At 56.1% G+C, this 21,551-nt stretch overlaps 1 protein-coding gene across 1 annotated transcript; it reads right to left on the bottom strand.

Annotated features, from left to right (window-relative positions):
* Nucleotides 1-18: 18 nt before the first annotated feature.
* On the bottom strand, nt 19-14,949 carry LOC147087893 (mannan-binding lectin serine protease 1-like). Its single transcript, XM_085977968.1, has 4 exons — nt 14,715-14,949; nt 4,703-4,770; nt 3,016-3,150; nt 19-594 (listed from the first exon to the last, which is right to left on the bottom strand). Exons 1-4 carry the CDS (start codon nt 14,717-14,719, stop codon nt 401-403), a joined length of 402 nt encoding a protein of 133 aa, XP_085834094.1. The 5' UTR covers nt 14,720-14,949; the 3' UTR covers nt 19-400.
* Between the last annotated feature and the right edge of the window lie 6,602 nt (nt 14,950-21,551).

Genomic DNA, 21,551 nt, shown 5'->3' with positions numbered 1-21,551 from the left:
CAACCCCAGCTTCTCCAGTCTCTCCACGTAACTCAAGCCCCTCATCCCCTGGTATCATTCTGGTCAATCTCCCCTTAACCGTCTCTGCTCCAAGGAGAACAACCCCAGCTTCTCCAGTCTCTCCACGTAACTCAAGCCCCTCATCCCCTGGTACCATTCTGGTCAATCTCCCCTTAACCTTCTCTGCTCTAAGGAGAACAATCCCAGCTCCTCCAGTCTCTCACGTAACTCGAGCCCCTCATTCCCTGGTACCATTCTGGTCAATCTCCCCTGAACCTTCTCTGCTCCAAGGAGAACAATCCCAGCTTCTCCAGACTCTCCACGTAACTCAAGCCCCTCATCCCCTGGTACCATTCTGGTAAATCTCCTCCGCACCCTCTCCGAGGGCTGGACATCCTTCCTAATGTGCGGTGCTCCTGAATTGGACACAGTATTCCAGCTGGGGCCAGTGCTGGTGAGACTTCTGGAGCAAGGCAGTAGGGCTCACTGGCCATGTGTTGAGTGCGGTCTCTTGCTTACCCTTGGGGCACTCCGGGGGCCTGTCTCCCAACACTGCGTTTTCCCACCTGTTCTGGTCTGTGCAGACGTAGACAGCTGCAGGAGGGGAAGAGACCAGAGTTTAGAGAAACGTTCACTCATCAGACCCCCACCGCATCTCACGCACAAATCTCTTTCATCCCCCTCACCCCTTGCCCCTCACCCCCTCCAATCTCATGAATTTGACATGGTCGTTTGACCATGGGAGGCGTCACAGATGCTTTCCTCCCCTCATGGCCACACCCCACGACTGCATAATTCTAACACATTCTGTGCCACAAACTCAATAACTTTAGTATTCCTTCTCCCCCCACCACCCCCACCCACCCTCCCCCACCACCCACCTCTCTCTAACTCTTTCCTGGTATCTTCCTCAAGATGGAATGTCACCCAAAGTGTCACTGATTGTTTCAGTGAGTTAACAGGGAAGGATACTGAGGCATTAAAGTGTAATGGGGGTTAAGAACCAATTAGATCTATTTGTGGAGAGAGACTGAATTCAAGGATAGGGAGAGAAGGTGGGATTGAGGGATTTGGGGAGAAGGTAGGGAGGTGGGAGATAAGTATATGGGGAGAAGGTGGGGAGATGGGAGTGAGGGATTTGGGTAGAAGGTGGGGAGGTGGGATTGAGAGATATGGGGAGAAGGTGGGGAGGTGGGAGTGAGGGATATGGGGAGAAGGTGGGGAGGTGTGAGTGAGGGATATGGGGAGAAGGTGGGGAGGTGTGAGTGAGGGATATGGGAGAAGGTGAGGAGGTGGGAGTGAGGGATATGTGGAGAAGGTGGGGAGGTGGGAGTGAGGGATATGGGGAGAAGGTGGGGAGGTGGGAGTGAGGGATATGGGGAGAAGGTGGGGAGGTGGGAGTGAGGGATATGGGGAGAAGGTGGGGAGGTGTGAGTGAGGGATATGGGGAGAAGGTGGGGAGGTGGGATTGAGAGATATGGGGAGAAGGTGGGGAGGTGGGAGTGAGGGATATGGGGAGAATGTGAGGAGGTGGGAGTGAGGGATATGGGGAGAAGGTGGGGAGGTGGGAGTGAGGGATATGGGGAGAAGGTGGGGAGGTGGGATTGAGAGATATGGGGAGAAGGTGGGGAGGTGGGAGTGAGGGATATGGGGAGAAGGTGAGGAGGTGTGAGTGAGGGATATGGGAGAAGGTGAGGAGGTGGGAGTGAGGGATATGGGGAGAAGGTGGGGAGGTGGGAGTGAGGGATATGGGGAGAAGGTGGGGAGGTGTGAGTGAGGGATATGGGAGAAGGTGAGGAGGTGGGAGTGAGGGATATGTGGAGAAGGTGGGGAGGTGGGAGTGAGGGATATGGGAGAAGGTGGGGAGGTGGGAGTGAGGGATATGGGGAGAAGGTGGGGAGGTGGGAGTGAGGGATATGGGAGAAGGTGAGGAGGTGGGAGTGAGGGATATGTGGAGAAGGTGGGGAGGTGGGAGTGAGGGATATGGGGAGAAGGTGGGGAGGTGGGAGTGAGGGATATGGGGAGAAGGTGGGGAGGTGGGAGTGAGGGATATGGGGAGAAGGTGGGGAGGTGTGAGTGAGGGATATGGGAGAAGGTGGGGAGGTGGGAGTGAGGGATATGTGGAGAAGGTGGGCAGGTGGGAGTGAGGGATATGGGGAGAAGGTGGGGAGGTAGGAGTGAGGGATATGGGGAGAAGGTGGGGAGGTGGGAGTGAGGGATATGGGGAGAAGGTGGGGAGGTAGGAGTGAGGGATATGGGGAGAAGGTGGGGAGGTAGGAGTGAGGGATATGTGGAGAAGGAGGGGAGGTGGGAGTGAGGGATTTGGGGAGAAGGTGGGGAGGTGGGAGTGAGGGATACGGGGAAAAGGTGGGGAGGTGGGAGTGTGGGATATGGGGAGAAGGTGGGGAGGTGGGAGTGAGGGATATGGGAGACGGTGGGGAGGTGGGAGTGAGGGATATGGGGAGAAGGTGGGGAGGTGGGAGTGAGGGATATGGGGAGAAGGTGGGGAGGTGGGAGTGAGGGATATGGGGAGAAGGTGGGGAGGTGGGAGTGAGGATATGGGGAGAAGGTGGGGAGGTGGGAGGGAGGGATATGGGGAGAAGGTGGGGAGGTGGGAGTGAGGGATATGGGAGAAGGTGGGAGTGAGGGGGAGGGTGGGAGTGATAGAGGTGGAATGGAGAGAGAGGGTGAGAAGGTGAGACAGAGAGTGTGACAGCAGGGACTACACCAGCTAGCATTTCCCTGAAGAATCACATTCCCAACCTGTACCACGAGAGCCCAGGACTTGAGATTGAGGAGGGAGGGGGAAGGGAGTGGAGAGATGGAAGGAGGTGTGGGGGGAGTTGGGGAGGTCCAACGGAGGGGAGGGCGTGAGTTCCTGATGAAGGTGGCCCACCCAACGTCTCATCATTCAGCTGAAGGCTAACACACCCCACTCATACCCTCCCCTCCACCCAGGACAAGGAAAGACCCTCCCCTCAACCCAACCCTCACAGAGAGAAACGCAGAACTCACCTTCATTACTGTTTGCGAGGGAATAGATGGGGTGGTCACAGTCGTACTTGATGACTGCCAAGTAAGAGTTTTTGTCAAGGGCGGTCAGGTAGTCGAAGTGACCGTGTGCGATCTTTTCTGGGACACCGCAGTGAACTGGAGGAGGGCAAGTGTTGAGATAGATTTAGTACAGCAGTCGCACGAATTTCGTATCCCCCCCCTTCACCTGCCCCTCCCTCAGTACCGTCCCTCTGACAGTGCAGCACTCCTCCAGTACTGCCCCTCCGACAGTGCAGCGCTCCCTCAGGACTGCCCCTCCGACAGTGCAACGCTCCCTCAGTACTGCCCCTCCGACAGTGCAGCGCTCCCTCAGGACTGCCCCTCCGACAGTGCAACGCTCCCTCAGTACTGCCCCTCCGACAGTGCAGCAGTCCCTCAGTACTGCCCCTCTGACAGTGCAGTGACTCTCAGTACTGCCCCTCCGACAGTGCAGCACTCCCTCAGTATTGCCCCCTGACAGTGCAGCGCTCCCTCAGTACTGCGCCTCTGACAGTGCAGTGCTCCCTCAGTACTGACCCTGCAGCAGTGCAGCCCTCCCTCAGTACTGCCTCTCCGACAGTGCAGCGCTCTCTCAGTACTGCCCCCTGACAGTGCAGCGCTCCCTCAGTACTGCGCCTCTGACAGTGCAGCCCTCTCTCAGCACTGCCCCTCCGACAGTGCAGTGCTCCCTCAGTACTGACCCTGCAGCAGTGCAGCCCTCCCTCAGTACTGCCTCTCCGACAGTGCAGCGCTCTCTCAGTACTGCCCCTCCGACAATGCCGGGCTCCCTCAGTACTGCCTCTCCGACAGTGCAGCGCTCCCTCACCTCTCACCCTCTGACAATGCAGCGCTCCCTCAGTACTGCCCCTCTGGCAGTGAGGCACTCCCTCAGCACTGACACTCTGACGGTGAGGCTCTCCCTCAGTACTGCCCCTCCGACAGTGCAGTGCTCCCTCACCTCTCACCCTCTGACAATGCAGCGCTCCCTCAGTACTGCCCCTCTGGCAGTGAGGCACTCCCTCAGCACTGACACTCTGACGGTGAGGCTCTCCCTCAGTACTGCCCCTCCGACAGTGCAGTGCTCCCTCACCTCTCACCCTCTGACAATGCAGCGCTCCCTCAGTACTGCCCCTCTGGCAGTGAGGCACTCCCTCAGCACTGACACTCTGGCAGTGAGGCGCTCCCTCAGTACTGCCGCTCTGACAGTGAGGCACTCCCTCAGTACTGCCCCTCCAACAGTGCAGCACTCCCTCAGTACTGCCCCTCTGACAGTGCAGCGCTCCCTCAGTATTGTCCCTCTGACAGGGCAGCGCTCCCTCAGTACTGCCCCTCCGACAGTGAGGCACTCCCTCCGCACTGACCCTCCGACAGTGAGGCACTCCCTCAGTACTGACCCTCTGTCAGTGCCGCGCTCCCTCGGTACAGCCCCTCTGAGAGTGCAGTGCTCCCTCACCTCTCACCCTCTGACAGTGCAGCGCTCCCTCAGCACTGCCCCTCCCACAGTAAGGCGCTCCCTCAGCACTGACCCTCTGACAGTGAGGCGCTCCCTCAGCAATGACCCTCTGACCCGTGACCTTTCTGACTCGGAGGCTAGAGACAGGGAGCGACCAACTAAGCCACAGCTGTCCTGCATGTTAAACTGACTGACCGTCTGCCTGGAGTTGGTCACCTCGTTTGTGATGTTGCTCCGAAAGGGTCACCAGTGTACAGAGAAGGATCGACTGGAGCAGAACAACCCTGGAAGTGAACGGAAAAGAAGAGACATCACTGGCACACCCAGAATCGCTTGGTTTTCCATATCTACGTTTGTCACATGATGCTACTTGCTCTTCTTCCATCCAGCGCCCTCCCCGACCATCCCCCGCAAAAGGCCCTCAGGCCGAGGGTCAACATGGTTAGAAAAAAACCTCGGGAATTTGAAAGGGGCAGTACTGACGGAGCGTTGCACTGTCGGAGGGGCAGTACTGAGGGAGCGCTGCACTGTCGGAGGGGCAGTACTGACGGAGCGTTGCACTGTCGGAGGGGCAGTACTGAGGGAGCGCTGCACTGTCGGAGGGGCAGAACTGAGGGAGCGCCGCACTGTCGGAGGGGCAGTACTGAGGGAGCGTTGCACTGCCGGAGGGGCAGTACTGAGGGAGCGCCGCACTGTCGGAGGGGCAGTACTGAGGGAGCGTTGCACTGTCGGAGGGGCAGTACTGACGGAGCATTGCACTGTCGGAGGGGCAGTACTGAGGGAGCGCTGCACTGTCGGAGGGGCAGTACTGAGAGAGAACTGCACTGTCGGAGGGGCAGTACTGAGAGAGAACTGCACTGTCGGAGGGGCAGTACTGAGGGAGCGCTGCACTGTCAGAGGGGCTGTACTGATGGAGCGTTGCACTGTCGGAGAGGCAGTACTGAGGGAGCGCTGCACTGCCAGAGGGGCAGTACTGAGGGAGTGCTGCACTGTCGGAGGGGCAGGTCTGAGGGAGCGCTGTACTGTCGGAGGGGCAGTGCTGAGGGAGTGCTGCGCTGTCAGAGGGGCAGTGCTGAGGGAGGGCTGCACTTTCGGATGGGCATTGCTGAGGGAGCGCTGCACTGTAGGAGGAGCAGTACTGAGGGATCATTGTACTGTCGGAGGGGCTGTACTGAGGGGAGCTGCACTGTCAGAGGTGCAGTACTCAGGGAGCGCTGCACTGTCGGAGCGGCAGTACTGAGGGGGCGCTTCACTGTCGGAGGGGCAGTACTGAGGGAGCGCTGCACTGTCAGAGCGGCAGTACTGAGGGGGCGCTCTACTGTCGGAGGGGCAGTACTGAGGGAGCACTGCACTGTCGGAGGGGCAGTACTGAGGGAGCGCCGCACTGTCGGAGGGGCAGTACTGAGGGAGTGCTGCACTTTCGGAGGGGCAGTACTGAGGGAATGCTGCAATGTCGGAGGGGCTGTACTGAGGGAGCGCTGCACTGTTGGAAGGGCAGTACTGAGGGAGCGCTGCACTGTTGGAGGGGCAGTACTGAGGGAGCACTGCACTGTCGGAGGGGCAGTTCTATGGGAACACTGTACTGTCGGAGGGACTGTACTGAGGGAGCACTGCACTGTGAGAGGTGCAGTACTGAGGCAGTGCTGCACTGTCGGAGGGGCAGTACTGAAGGATGCCGCACTGTCAGAGGTGCCTTAATGAGGGAGTGCTGCACTGTGAGAGGGGCAGTACTGAGGGAGTGCTGGAATGTCAGAGGGGCAGTACTGAGGGAGCACTGCATCTTACAGGGGCAGTACTAACGGAGTGCTGCACTGTTGGAGGGGCAGTACTGAGGGAGTGCTGCACTGTCAGAGGGGTGGTACTGATGGGACACTGCTCCGTCAGAGGGGCAGTACTGAGGGAGCGCTGCACTGTCAAAGGGGCAGTACTGAGGTGGTTCTGTATTGTTGGAGGGGCAGTACTGAGGGAGCGCTGCAATGCCGAAGGGGCGGTAGTAAGGGAGTGCTGCACTGTCGGAGTGGCCGTAGTGAGGGAACACTGCACTGTCGGAGGGCCTGTACTGAGAAAACGCTTCACTGTCAGAGGAGCAGTACTATGGGAACATTGTACTGTCGGTGGGGCAGTACTGAGGGAGCACTGCACTGTCGGACGTGCTGTACTGAGGGGGCGCTGCATTATGGGAGGGCAGTACTGAGGGAGCACTGCACTGTCAGAGGGGCAGTACCGAGGGAGGGCTACACTTTTAGAGGGGCATTGCTGAGGAAGCGCTGCACTGTAGGAGGAGCAGTACTGAGGGATCATTGTACTGTCGGAGGGGCTCTACTGAGGGGTCTGCACTGTCAGAGGTGCAGTACTGAGGGAGCGCTGCACTGTCAGAGGGGCAGTACTGAGGGAGCGTGGCACTGTCAGAGGGGCAGTGCTGAGGGAGCGCGGCACTGTCAGAGGGGCAGTACTGAGGGAGCGCTGCACTGTCGGAGGGCCAGTACTGCGGCAGCGCTGCACTGTCGGAGGGGCAGTACTCAGGGAGCGCTGCACTGTGGGGGGGCAGTACTGATGGAGTGCTGCACTGTAGGAGGAGCAGTACTGAGGGATCATTCTACTCTACTGAGGGGGGCTGCACTGTCAGAGGTGCAGTACTGAATGAGCGCTGCACTGTCGGAGCGGCAGTACTGAGTGAGCGCTGCACTGTCGGAGCGGCAGTACTGAGGGAGCGCTGCACTGTCGGAGGGGCAGTACTGAGGGGGCGCTCTACTATCAGAGGGGCAGTCCTGAGGGAGCGCTGCACTGTCAGAGGGGCAGTACGGAGAGAGTGCGGCACTGTCAGAGGGGCACTACTGAGGGAGCGCTGCACTGTCGGAGGGGCAGTACTGCAGGAGCGCTGCACTGTCGGAGGGGCAGTACTGAGGGAGCGCTGCACATTCGGAGGGGCATTGCTGAGGGAGCGCTGCACTGTAGGAGGAGCAGTACTGAGGGATCATTGTACTGTCGGAGGGGCTGCACTGACGGGGGCTGCACTGTCAGAGGCGCAGTACTGAGGGAGCGCTGCACTGTCGGAGCGCTGCACTGTCGGAGCGGAAGTACTGAGGGAGCGCTGCACTGTCGGAGGGGCAGTACTGAGGGGGTGCTCTACTGTCAGAGGGGCAGTCCTGAGGGAGCGCTCTACTGTCAGAGGGGCAGTACTGATGGAGCGCGGCACTGTCGGAGGGGCAGTACTGAGGGAGCGCTGCACTGTCGGAGGGGCAGTACAGCGGGAGCGCTGCACTGTCGGAGGGGCAGTACTCAGGGAGCGCTGTATTGTTGGAGTGGCAGTACTGAGGGAGCCCTGCACTGTCGGAGGGGCAGTACTGAGGGAGCGCTGCACTGTCAGAGGGGCAGTACTGAGGGGGCGCTGCACTGCCGGAGCAGGCAGTACTGAGGGAGCCCTGCACTGTGGGGAGGCAGTACTGAGGGAGCGCTGCACTGTCGGAGCAGGCAGTACTGAGGGAGCCCTGCACTGTGGGGGGGCAGTACTGAGGGAGCGCTGCACTGTCGGAGCAGGCAGTACTGAGGGAGCGCTGCACTGTCAGAGGGGCAGTACTGAGGGGGCGCGCTACTGTCGGAGGGGCAGTACTGAGGGAGCGCTGCACTGTCAGAGGGGCAGTACTGAGGGAGCGCAGCACTGTCAGAGGGGCAGTACTGAGGGGGCGCGCTACTATTAGAGGGGCAGTACTGGCCCAGGCAGTAGTCCCTACATGCTTCAAGACCGCCACCGTCATTCCTGTGCCTAAACAAGCGGCTGTGACGTGTCTGAATGACTATCGACCTGTCGCACTCACACCCATCATAATGAAGTGTTTCGAGAGACTGGTCTTAGTCCACATCAAAGCCACTGTTCCTGCCTCCCTTGACCAACACCAGTTTGCCTTTCGTGCAAACAGATCAACGGAGGATGCAATCACAACTGCTCTACACTCGGCACTGAATCACCTAGATGGTAAGGAGACCTACATCAGAATGTTGTTTATAGGCTACAGCTCAGCATTCAACACTGTCGTCCCCAACAAGCTGGCCACCAAACTCCAAACTCTTGGCCTGAACACTTCCCTCTGCAACTGGACCCTGGACTTCCTAACAAACAGACCCCAGTCTGTCAAATTAGGTAACCACACCTCCCCTCTCCCCCCCCCCGCCCGACCCTGAACACGGGGGCCCCACAAGGATGTGTGCTGAGCCCCCTCCTCTACTCCCTCTTCACCCACGACTGTGTGGCTGTTAATGGTTCCAACACCATCATCAAGTTTGCAGATGACACCACGGTAGTAGGCCAGATCACCAACAACGATGAGTCAGCCTACAGGGAGGAGGTCCAGCATCTCGTGAAGTGGTGCGCCGACAACAACCTGGCCCTTAACACCAAGAAAACAAAGGAAATAATCGTGGACTTCAGGAAGTCCAATGGCGGAAGTCACACCCCCATCCACATCAATGGGGTGGAGGTGGAAAGGGTGGACAGCTTTAAGTTCCTCGGAGCCCACATCACGGAAGACCTCTCCTGGTCCCTCAATGCCTCCTCTCTGGTGAAGAAGGCCCAGCAGCGCCTATATTTCTTGAGGAGGCTGAAGGGATGTAATCTGTCACCCCTGATCCTCTCTAACTTCTACCGCTGCACTATAGAGAGCATCCTGACAAACTGTATCACGGTATGGTATGGCAGCTGTAGCTCCCATGACCGGAAAGCCCTGCAGCGGGTAGTCAAAACTGCCCAACGCATTACCGGCACCCGGCTACGGACCATAGAGCATATATATCAGAAACGCTGCCTACGGAGGGCACGGTCCATCATCAAAGACCCTACCCACCCCAGCCACAGTCTGTTCGCCCTCCTACCATCTGGAAGATGCTACAGATGCATTCGCACCCGTACGACCAGATTTAGGAACAGCTTCTTTCCCAGGGCTGTCATCCTACTGAACTCCACAAATAAACACTAAAGCCTGCACATCTGCCAATGCACTTTATTATGGTCATATTTATGCTAATATACTGCAAGCCAAATGTATAAATGTATGTTGAATGTTTAAGTGTCCTAATCCAAATTGTACACTCACGGGAGCCGCAAGCCTACATTTCGTTGTACTGCATTTGTGCACTAACAATGACAATAAAAGTTGATTTGATTTGATTTGATTTGATTTGATTTGATTTGATTTGATTTGACTGAGGGAGCGCTGCACTGTCAGAGGGGCAGTACTGAGGGAGCGCGGCACTGTCAGAGGGGCAGAACAGCGGGAGCGCTGCACTGTCGGAGGGGCAGTACTCAGGGAGCGCTGCACTGTTGGAGGGGCAGTACTCAGGGAGCGCTGCACTGTGGGGGGGCAGTACTGAGGGAGTGCTGCACTGTGGGGGGGCAGTACTGAGGGAGCACTGCACTGTCGGAGGGGCAGTACTGAGGGAGCACTGCACTGTCGGAGGGGCAGTACTGAGGGAGCACTGCACTGTGGGGGGGCAGTACTGAGGGAGTGCTGCACTGTCGAAGGGGCAGTACTGAGGGAGCGCTGCATTGTCAGATGGGCAGATTTGAGGGAACACTGTGCTGCCAGAGGGCCTGTTTTGAGTGAGCGCTTCACTGTCGGAGGGGCAGTACTGAGGGAGTGCTGCACTGTAGGAAGGGTAGTACTGAGGGAGCACTGCACTGTCGGAGGGGCAGGACTCAGGGAGCGCTGCACTGTCGGAGGGGCAGTACTGAGGGAGCGCTGCATTGTCAGATGGGCAGTACTATGGGAACACTGTACTGCCAGAGGGCCTGTTCTGAGGGAGCGCTTCAATGTCAGAGGACCAGTACTATGGGAACCCTGTACTGTCGGAGGGACTGTACTGAGGGAGCGCTGCACTGTCGGAGGGGCAGTACTGAGGGAGCGCTGCACTTTTGGAGGGGCAGTACTGAGGGAGCACTGCACTGTCGGAGGGGCAGTACTGAGGGAGCACTGCACTGTGGGGGGGCAGTACTGAGGGAGTGCTGCACTGTCGAAGGGGCAGTACTGAGGGAGCGCTGCATTGTCAGATGGGCAGATTTGAGGGAACACTGTGCTGCCAGAGGGCTTGTTTTGAGTGAGCGCTTCACTGTCGGAGGGGCAGTACTGAGGGAGTGCTGCACTGTAGGAAGGGTAGTACTGAGGGAGCACTGCACTGTCGGAGGGGCAGGACTCAGGGAGCACTGCACTGTCGGAGGGGCAGTACTGAGGGAGCGCTGCATTGTCAGATGGGCAGTACTATGGGAACACTGTACTGCCAGAGGGCCTGTTCTGAGGGAGCGCTTCAATGTCAGAGGAGCAGTACTATGGGAACACTGTACTGTTGGAGGGACTGTACTGAGGGAGCACTGCACTGTCGGAGGGGCAGTACTGAGGGAGCGCTGCACTTTTGGAGGGGCAGTACTGAGGGAGCACTGCATCACAGAGGGGCAGTACTGAGGGAATGCTGCACTGTTGGAAGGGCAGTACTGAGGGAGCGCAGCACTGTCGGAGGGGCAGTACTGAGGGAGCGCAGCACTGTTGGAGGGGCAGTACTGAGGTAGCGCTGCACTGTCGGAGGGGCAGTACTGAGGGTGTTCTGCACTGGCGAAGAGGCAGTACTGAGGGATTACATCACAGTTGGAGGGGCAGTACTGAAGGAGCGTGGCACTGTCGGAGGGGCGTTACTGAGGGGACGCTGCTCCGTCAGAGGGGCAGTACTGAGGGAGCGCTGCACTGTCAAAGGGGTAGTACTGAGGTGGTTCTGTACCGTTGGAGGGGCAGTACTGAGGGAGCGCTACAGTGCCGGAACGGCGGTAGTAAGGGAGTGCTGCACTGTCGGAGGGCCTGTACTGAGAAAGCGCTTCACTTTCAGAGGAGCAGTACTATGGGAACATTGTACTGTCGGAGGGGCCGTAGTGAGGGAACACGGAATGTCGGAGGGCCTGTACTGAGAAAGCGCTTCACTGTCAGAGGAGCAGTACTATGGGAACATTGTACTCTCGGAGGGGCAGTACTAAGGGAGCACTGCACTGTCGGAAAGGGCTGTACTGAGGGGGTGCAGCACTGTCTGAGGTGCAGTACTGTGGGAGCACTGCATTATTGGAGGGGCAGTACTGAGGGAGTACTGCACTGTCAGAGGGGCAGTACTGAGGGAGCGTTGCACTGTCGGAGGGGAAGGACTGAGGGAGCGCTGCACTGTCGGAGGGGCAGTGCTGAGGGAGTACTGCACTGTCGGGGGGCAGATCTGAGGGAGCACTGTGTCGGAGGGGCAGTACTGAGGGAGCGCTGCGCTGTCAGAGGGGCAGTACCGAGGAGGCGCTCTACTGTCAGAGGGGCAGTACAGAGGGAGCGCGGCACTGTCGGAGGGGCAGTACTGAGGGAGCGCTCTACTGTCAGAGGGGCCGTACTGAGGGAGCACTGCACTGTCGGAGGGTCAGTACTGAGGGAGCGCTGCACTGTCGGAGGGGCAGTACTGAGGGAGCGCTGCACTGTCAGAGGGGCTGTACTGAGGGAGCTCTGCACTGTCAGAGGGGCCGTACTGAGGGAGTGCTGCACTGTCGGAGGGACAGTACTGAGGGAGTGCTGCACTGTCAGAGGGGCAGTACTGAGGGAGCGCTGCACTGTCGGAGGGGCAGTACTGAGGGAGTGCTGCACTGTCGGAGGGACAGTACTGAGGGAGTGCTGCACTCTCGGATTTGCCGTCTTTTGCGATGCGATGTTGACCCGAATCCCAATCTGTCCTCTGAGGCAGACGTAAAAGTTCCCTCGACCACAATTGGAGGAGGAGCACGGAAGTTCTCCATGTCCGGCGGCCACTATTTCTCTCTGAACCAATAATGAGATGAACTGGTCATTATCCCATTGCGGTTCATGGGATCTCACTGTGCCCAAATTGTCTGCTGCCTCTCCTACATCACAGCAGTGATTACACTTCTAAGGTATTTCATTGGTTGTGAAGTGCTTTGGAACGCCCTGTGGTTCTGAAAGGCACTGTAGCAATGCAATTTCGTTCTTTCTATTTCTCATGTCCCGCTGAAGGGGGCCAGCGATGTCCTTGGACAAAAGTCAACAGGAAGTGTTAAACTTTGACCTTTCAGCTCGGGGCACTGTTTCAAATCGAACCCAGACGGATGTCAACGACCTCATGCTGTCTGATGTCAACATAGATCGTAAGGGAATGAACTTCAGACTGTTCCACCTTGGAAATTGCCCCAGAGACCGCTTAGGTAACAACTTGCTGATCGGTGCAGACGGAGCATTCGTACTACACTGTCCCATCAAACACGTCCAGGGCAGGTACAGCACGGGTTAGATACAGAGTAAAGCTCCCTCTACACTGCCCCGTCAACCACTCCCAGGGCAGGTACAGCACGGGTTAGATACAGAGTAAAGCTCCCTCTACACTGTCCCATCAAACACTCCCAGGGCAGGTACAGCACGGGTTAGATACAGAGTAAAGCTCCCTCTACACTGTCCCGTCAAACACGCCCAGGGCAGGTACAGCACGGGTTAGATACAGAGTAAAGCTCCCTCTACACTGCCCCATCAACCACTCCCAGGGCAGGTACAGCACGGGTTAGATACAGAGTAAAGCTCCCTCTACACTGTCCCATCAAACACTCCCCGGGCAGGTACAGCATGGGTTAGATACAGAGTAAAGCTCCCTCTACACTGTCCCGTCAAACACGCCCAGGGCAGGTACAGCACGGGTTAGATACAGAGTAAAGCTCCCTCTACACTGCCCCATCAACCACTCCCAGGGCAGGTACAGCACGGGTTAGATACAGAGTAAAGCTCCCTCTACACTGTCCCGTCAAACACTCCCAGGGCAGGTACAGCATGGGTTAGATACAGAGTAAAACTCCCTCTACACTGTCCCATCAAACACTCCCAGGGCAGGTACAGCATGGGTGAGATACAGAGTAAAGCTTCCTCCACACTGTCCCGTCAAACACTCCCAGGGCAGGTACAGCACGGGTTAGATACAGAGTAAAGCTCCCTCTACACTGTCCCGTCAAACACTCCCAGGGCAGGTACAGCACAGGTTAGATACAGAGTAAAGCTCCCTCTACACTGTCCTGTCAAACACTCCCAGGACAGGTACAGCACGGGTTAGATACAGAGTAAAGCTCCCTCTACACTGTCCCATCAAACACTCCCAGGGCAGGTACAGCACGGGTTAGATACAGAGTAAAGCTCCCTCTACACTGTCCAATCAAACACTCCCAGGGCAGGTACAGCACAGGCTAGATACAGAGTAAAGCTGCCCCTACACTGTCCCGTCAAACACTCCCAGGGCAGGTACAGCACGGGTTAGATACAGAGTAAAGCTTCCTCTACACTGTCCCATCAAACACTCCCAGGGCAGGTACAGCATGGGTTAGATACAGAGTAAAGCTCGTTCTGCACTGTCCCATCAAACACTCCCAGGGCAGGTACAGCACGGGTTAGATACAGAGTAAAGCTCCCTCTACACTGTCCTGTCAAACACTCCCAGGACAGGTACAGCACGGGTTAGATACAGTGTAAAGCTCCCTCTACACTGTCCCATCAAACACTCCCAGGGCAGGTACAGCACAGGTTAGATACAGAGTAAATCTCCCTCTACACTGTCCCATCAAACACTCCCAGGACAGGTACAGCACGGGGTTAGATGCAGAGTAAAACTCCCTCTACACTGTCCCGTCAAACACTCCCAGGATAGGTACAGCACGGGTTAGATACAGTACAGAGTAAAGCTCCCTCTACACTGTCCCATCATACACTCCCAGGGCAGGTACAGCACGGGTTAGATACAGAGTAAAGCTCCCTCTACACTGCACCATCAAACACTCCCAGGGCAGGTACAGCACGGGTTAGATACAGAGTAAAGCTCCCTCTACACTGTCCCATCAACCACTCCCAGGGCAGGTACAGCACGGGTTAGATACAGAGTAAAGCTCCCTCTACACTGCACCATCAAACACTCCCAGGGCAGGTACAGCACGGGTTAGATACAGAGTAAAGCTCCCTCTACACTGTCCCATCATACACTCCCAGGGCAGGTACAGCACGGGTTAGATACAGAGTAAAGCTCCCTCTGCACTGTCCCATCAAACACTCCCCAGGCAGGTACAGCACGGGTTAGATACAGAGTAAATCTCCCTCTACACTGTCCCATCAAACACTCCCAGGACAGGTACAGCACCGGTTAGATACAGAGTAAAGCTCCCTCTAAACACGAAAGATCTGCTTACCACATGATGGCAGCTGAATCCCGCGTTGTCACTCAAAGACCTTCCGTCTGTCCGATGAGGGGCCGGGACTGCTTCAGAGCGTGAAGAGCTTGAGTGTCCGGCTGGCGTCTCTGCTGGCTGAAGGAACGTTCTTATAGAGGTCCCTGTCCCGCCTTGGAAAACCCTGGTAACTTTCCACCCGGCTGTTCTCTGGAGCAGTGATCCCAATTGCTCCGCCCTCCACTCCGTCCTTCCCTCCGCCTCCACTGACTCGAAAAGCAAATGCGTCCTATCTCCAAACACCATGAACTTTGTGTGACGACAGAGGTCACCATCGGAACACACACCAGCGGAGCTAACGGTGTGTGGGGGCGGACAGCCAATTTTAAGGTAAAATCTGTGAGGCTATGCAAACCGAACCTTGGCCAGCTGTGGAGAGTATTCCATCACACTCCTTACTTGTGCCTTGTAGATGGTGGAAAGTCTAAGGATAAGGGATAAGCCATTTAGGACTGAGATGAGGAGGAATTTCTTCACCCAGAGAGTGGTGAACCTGTGGAATTCTGTACCACAGAAGGCAGCTGAGGCCAATTCATTAAATATATTCAAAAAGGAGTTGGATATATTTCTTAAGGCTAAAGGGATCAAGGGGTATGGGGAGAAGGCAGGGACAGGGTACTGAATTTGGATGATCAGCCATGATCGCATTGAATGGCGGAGCAGGCTCGAGGGGCCGAATGGCCTACTCCTGCTACTATCTTCTATGTTTCTATAAATTCAAGTTGAAACTCAAAAGGTTAGTATGCAAGTGCAGCAAGTGATTAAGAAGGCCAATGGAATGTTGGCTTTCATTGCTAGGGGGATAGAATATAAAAATAGGGAGGTATTGCTTCAGTTGTACAAGGTATTGGTGAGACCGCACCTGGAATACTGCGTACAGTTTTGGTGTCCATACTTAAGAAAGGACATACTTGCTCTCGAGTCAGTACAAAGAAGGTTCACTCGGTTAATCCCGGGGATGAGGGGATGGACATATGAGGAGAGGTTTGTGGTGTATGTAACCTGTTCCACCTTAAGAGAACTACCTTAAGAGATGTACTACTTTCTCTTGGCTGCTGTATACTGTAATACCGGTGGTGACCACACCGGTATATAAGTGTTGTGTAGGGATCAGCTGGGCAGTTCAGCCCTGACCTCCGAATAGTAAAGACCTGTTAAAAGTTATTCTTGTTGTCTGTGTCCAGTGATTGATCCTAAGCATAACTGAGACACACAGACTCAACAGTGGCGACGAGTCCGATCTTACCCTGCGGCAGTTTTACATCCAAGGCAGCTTCGTCCTCAGAACGGGCGTCAAGAAGAGGCATCTGCCCTCATCATCCTGCTGAGCACCATCGCACGGGAGGCATCGAGGACCCGTGTTAAAAAGAAAAATTCTGACCACGAAGCCCTCCATCAGCGACAGGCAGTGATCATCCCTTCTACCACGGTGGTGGGTAAGCCGATCAGCGACACGAGCAGAAAGTCGGCCGCGTTGGCTGTGGAGTAGGGGAGGGAAAACGGAGGAATAAGGGCGGAGAACTCGACCACGGCCGGTAAAAAGGGCTGGGCTGCAATCGAGGCTGAGAGGCGCAGCGACTGGGACAGCTTAAGGCACGAGAGCTGCGGAGAACTCAAACGCAGCCGGTGTAAAGGACCGGGCTGCAAGCGGGGCTGCGAGGCAAAGCAGCGTCGGGGAATTGAGAACCGCTGGGGAGGCGAGAACGGCAGCAGCACGGCAATCGCCATTGCAGCCAGCGGGGGAAGAAGGCAAACGCGGGAAGCCGCCATTTTAGTAGGCGGGGGAAGAAGACAAGCGCGGGAAGCCGCCATTTTGAGAAAAAGAAAAATTTAAAAACTTGCAAGGATGCCTAAACATGGGAACATTAATACCTTTGATAGCGATATCGAAGATTGGACCACGTATGTAGAACGCATGGAAGTTTATTGTAAAGCAAATAAGGTACCAGATGATGAGAAAACACTAACCTTATTAAGCTCAATGGGTGCGAAGACATACAGGCTATTGAAGCACCTTCTATCACCAAATAAATCGGCGGATCAGACTTTCGCGAACATTGTTACTGTCCTGAAAAATCATTTAAACCCCACGCCGCTGATGATAGCGGAACGATTTAAATTTTACAGAAGAACGCAGCTGAAAGACGAAAGCAACGCTGAATTTTTAATTGAACTGCGTAAGCTATCGAAGTACTGTCAGTTTGGAACAGGACTAGAAGATGCGCTGAGAGATAAATTTGTGTGTGGATTGTTAAAAGAAGGAACACAAAAGCGACTGCTTGAGGAGAATGATCTTACGCTTGATAAAGCTGTCACTATTGCAGCATCGCAAGAAGCCGCAGCGAGAGGCACGGCGGAAATGCAGCTACGGTCACCGGAACTCAGCACCAATCAAATGGTCTTGGGTACAGTAAAATGTTATCGTTGTGGAAAGACAACGCACGATCAGAACCAGTGCTGGTTCAAAAATCAGGAATGCAGAAAATGTGGCAGGCTTGGTCACATAGCTAAAGTATGCCGGTCAGGAAAGAAGACCAGCAACAAAAAGTCACCGCAAGAAAAGTACAGAAAGGTACACAAGGTGACAGAGAACAGTTCGAACGAACAGAAGTCAGATTCAGACTCCAGCAGTGATGAACTGGGTAGTCTAAGAGTACACAATGTTGGTAAGGAAGCAGACCTCCAAACAATTTGGGTCACACTTCAGATAGCAGGAGTCCAAGTGAAGATGGAATTGGACACTGGATCGGCATTGACGGTCATGAATAAGCAAGATTACAAAAGGTTATTCCCACATATTCCCCGACGGGATACGGAGATTGTATTGAAAACATACACGGGGCAAAGAGTATACCCCATCGGGAAGATAGAGGTAAAGGTGGTCCACAAGGGCAAAGAAAGCCGAGGAATGGACTTATATGTGCTACCTGAGGGAGGTCCACCACTACTGGGACGGGAGTGGATTAGGAAAATAAATATGGACTGGCATTCCTTAAAAGCACTAACGGTAGATTCCGGTAAAAAAGATGTCAAACCTAAACGATTGTCCAGAATATTGGACGATACTAAAGAGGTGTTCCAACAGGGACTGGGAACACTGAGAGGAATTACGGCAAACATCAAGGTTGAAGAACATGCAAATGGGCTAGAACGTTCAGGAGTACTGTCTAAGGTAGACTGGAGTGAGTGGGCTACGCCCATTGTTCCCGTCATGAAGCGTTCATCAAGCAACAAGCCGGGGGAACCAGGGAAGGTTCGCATCTGTGGAGATTTCAAGATCACTGTTAATCCGGTGCTTCACAAGGTGCAGTATCCGCTTCCGTGGATTGAGGATATCTTCGCTTCGTTGTCTGGCGGGAAACACTTCACCAAGATAGACCTGGCGCAGGCGTACTTACAGATGGAAGTTGAGGAAGAGTCACGCCAGTATCTCACGATCAACACGCATAGAGGCTTGTATAATAGACTGGTTTTTGGAGTGGCATCGGCTCCAGCAATTTGGCAGAGGGCCATGGAGCAGGTATTACAGGGAATTCCAGGCACACAATGTTACCTGGACGATATTCTGATTACAGGAGATGATGACGAGGAACACCTTGCAAATTTGGAACTGGTGCTCACCAGATTGAAAGAATATGGACTTCGAGTTAATCGCCAGAAATGTGAGTTCTTTCAGAAGCGGATCTCGTACTGTGGTCATGTCATTGACCAGGAGGGGCTTCATAAGTCTCCTTACAAGATCGAAGCTGTTGTGAAGGCACCCGCTCCGGATAATGTATCCCAGTTTAGGTCGTTCCTAGGGTTGATTAACTATTACCATAAGTTTCTGCCAAATTTATCCACGGTGCTGCACCTGCTGAACGCTCTTTTGCAGAAGGGAGTACCATGGAAGTGGAGCGAGGACTGTAAGAGGGCCTTTCGCAAAAGCAAGGCATTGATCACCTCAGAGGAAGTGTTGGCTCACTTCAACCCAACGCTGCCTATTTGTTTGGCTTGTGATGCTTCTCCATATGGTATTGGGGCAGTACTCTCACACAAGTTGCCAAATGGCCTGGAGAGGCCAGTCGCGTTCGCATCCAGATCATTGACCTCCGCGGAGCGCAACTATGCTCAGATAGATAGGGAGGCTCTCAGCCTTGTGTGGGGAGTAAAGAAGTTTAATCATTACCTGCAAGGCCAAACGTTTACACTTCTGACAGACCACCAGCCGTTGGTATCCATTTTTAACCCTAAGAAGGGTGTTTCGGTGATGACAGCACAGAGACTCCAGAGATGGCCCTTTCTCTCACTTTCTCTATCTGTCTTTCACCGTCTCTGCGTCTTTCTCTCACTGTCGCCATCTCCCTCTATCTCTTCTTCACTGTCTGTCTCTTTGTTTCTGTGTCTCTCCCTGTCTGTCTGTTTTTCTCCCTGTCTCTTTGTCTGTCTGTCTGTTTTTCTCCCTGTCTCCCTCTCTCTATCTGTCTGTCTCTCTCTCTATCTCTCTCTCTCTTTTTCTCCCTCTCTCTTTGTCTGTCAGTCTGTTTTTCTCCCTGTCTCCCTCTCTCTATCTGTCTGTCTCTCTGTCTCTCTATCTGTCTCTCTCTATCTGTCTCTCTCTCTCTCTATCTGTCTCTCTGTTTTTCTCCCTCTCTCTTTGTCTGTCTGTCTGATTTTCTCCCTGTCTCCCTCTCTCTATCTGTCTGTCTCTCTGTCTCTCTATCTGTCTCTCTCTATCTGTCTCTCTCTCTCTCTATCTGTCCCTCTGTTTTTCTCACTCTCTCTTTGTCTGTCTGTCTGTTTTTCTCCCTGTCTCCCTCTCTCTATCTGTCTGTCTCTCTCTCTATCTGTCTGTCTCTCTCTCTATCTGTCTCTCTGTTTTTCTCCCTCTCTCTTTGTCTGTCTGTCTGTTTTTCTCCCTGTCTCCCTCTCTCTCTCTGTCTGTCTGTCTCTCTTTCTGTCTGTCTGTCTCTCTATCTGTCTCTCTCTCTCTATCTGTCTCTCTCTCTCTATCTGTCTGTCTCTCTCTCTATCTGTCTCTCTCTCTCTATCTGTCTCTCTCTCTATCTGTCTCTCTCTCTCTCTCTCTGTCTCTCTCTCTCTATCTGTCTCTCTCTCTCTATCTGTCTCTCTCTCTCTATCTGTCTCTCTCTCTATCTGTCTCTCTCTCTCTATCTGTCTCTCTCTCTATCTGTCTCTCTCTCTCTCTATCTGTCTCTCTCTCTCTATCTGTCTCTCTCTCTCTGCCTGTCTCTCTCTCTCTATCTGTCTCTCTCTCTCTATCTGTCTCTCTCTCTATCTGTCTCTCTCTTTCTCTCTCTGTCTCTCTCTCTCTATCTGTCTGTCTCTCTCTCTCTATCTGTCTCTCTCTCTATCGGAGCCCGGGGGGGTGTTTCATCCGAGGAGCCCGGGGGGGTGTTTCGTCCGACGAGCCCGGGGGGGCTGTTTCGTCCGAGGAGCCCGGGGGGGTGTTTCGTCCGAGGAGCCAGGGGGGGTGTTTCGTCCGACGAGCCCGGGGGGGGTGTTTCGTCCGAGGAGCCCGGGGGGGTGTTTCGTCCGAGGAGCCCGGGGGGGTGTGTCGTCCGAGGAGCCCCGGGGGGGTGTTTCATCCGAGGAGCCCGGGGGGGTGTTTCGTACGAGGTGCCCGGGGGGGAGTTTTCGTCCGAGGAGCCCGGGGGGGGGGGGCTTCGTCCGAGGAGCCCGGGGGGGTGTTTCGTCCGAGGAGCCCGGGGAGGTGTTTCGTCCGAGGAGCCCGGGGGGGTGTTTCGTCCGAGGAGCCCGGGGGGTGTTTCGTCCGAGCAGCCCGGGGGGGGTGTTTCGTTCGAGGAGCCCGGGGGGGGTGTTTCGTCCGAGGAGCCCGGCGGGGGGTGTTTCGTCCGAGGAGCCCGTGGGGGGTGTTTCTTCGAGGAACCCGGGGGGGGGGGTTTCGTCCGATGAGCCCGGAGGGGTGTTTCGTCCGAGGAGCCCGGGGGGGGTGTTTCGTCCGAGGAGCCCGGGGGGGTGTTTCGTCCGAGGAGCCCGGGGGGGTGTTTCGTCCGAGGAGCCCGGGGGGGGGGTTTCGTCTGAGGAGCCCGGAGGGGTGTTTGGTCCGACGAGCCCGGGGGGGGTGTTTCGTCCGAGGAGCCCGGGGGGGTGTTTCGTCCGAGGAGCCCGGGGGGGGGGGGGGTTTCGTCCGAGGAGCCCGGGGGGGTGTTTCGTCCGATGAGCCTTGGGGGGTGTTTCGTCCGAGGAGCCCGGGGGGGTGTTTCGTCCGAGGAGCCCGGGGGGGGGGGTTTCGTCCGAGGAGCCCGTGGGGGGTGTTTCTTCCGAGGAACCCGGGGGGAGGTGTTTCGTCCGAGGAGGCCCGGGGGGGTGTTTCGTCCGAGGAGCCCGGGGGGGTGTTTCGTCCGAGGATCACGGGGGGGTGTTTCGTCCGACGAGCCCGGGGGGGTGTTTCGTCCGAGGAGCCCGGGGGGGTGTTTCGTTCGAGGAGCCCGGGGGGGTGTTTCGTCCGAGGAGCCTGGGGGGGGTGTTTCGTCCGAGGAGCCCGGGGGGGTGTTTCATCCGAGGAGCCCGGGGGGGTGTTTCGTCTGAGGAGCCCGGGGGGGTGTTTCGTCCGAGGAGCCCGGGGGGGGGTGTTTCGTCCGAGGAGCCCGGAGGGGTGTTTGGTCCGAGGAGCCCGGGGGGGTGTTTCGTCCGAGGAGCCCGGGGGGGTGTTTCGTTCCGAGGGGCCCGGGGGGGGTGTTTCGTCCGAGGAGCCCGGGGGGGTGTTTCGTCCGAGGAGCCCGGGGGGGGTGTTTCGTTCCGAGCAGCCCGGGGGGGGTTTCGTCCGAGGAGCCC

This window comes from Somniosus microcephalus, unplaced genomic scaffold, assembly GCF_052327205.1.
Source record: "Somniosus microcephalus isolate GS21.2 unplaced genomic scaffold, FLI_Smic_1.0 unresolved_chr5, whole genome shotgun sequence".
NCBI lineage: Eukaryota > Metazoa > Chordata > Chondrichthyes > Squaliformes > Somniosidae > Somniosus > Somniosus microcephalus.
Note: the sequence above shows the minus strand (reverse complement) of the source record. Positions and strands in the feature narration are given on the sequence as shown.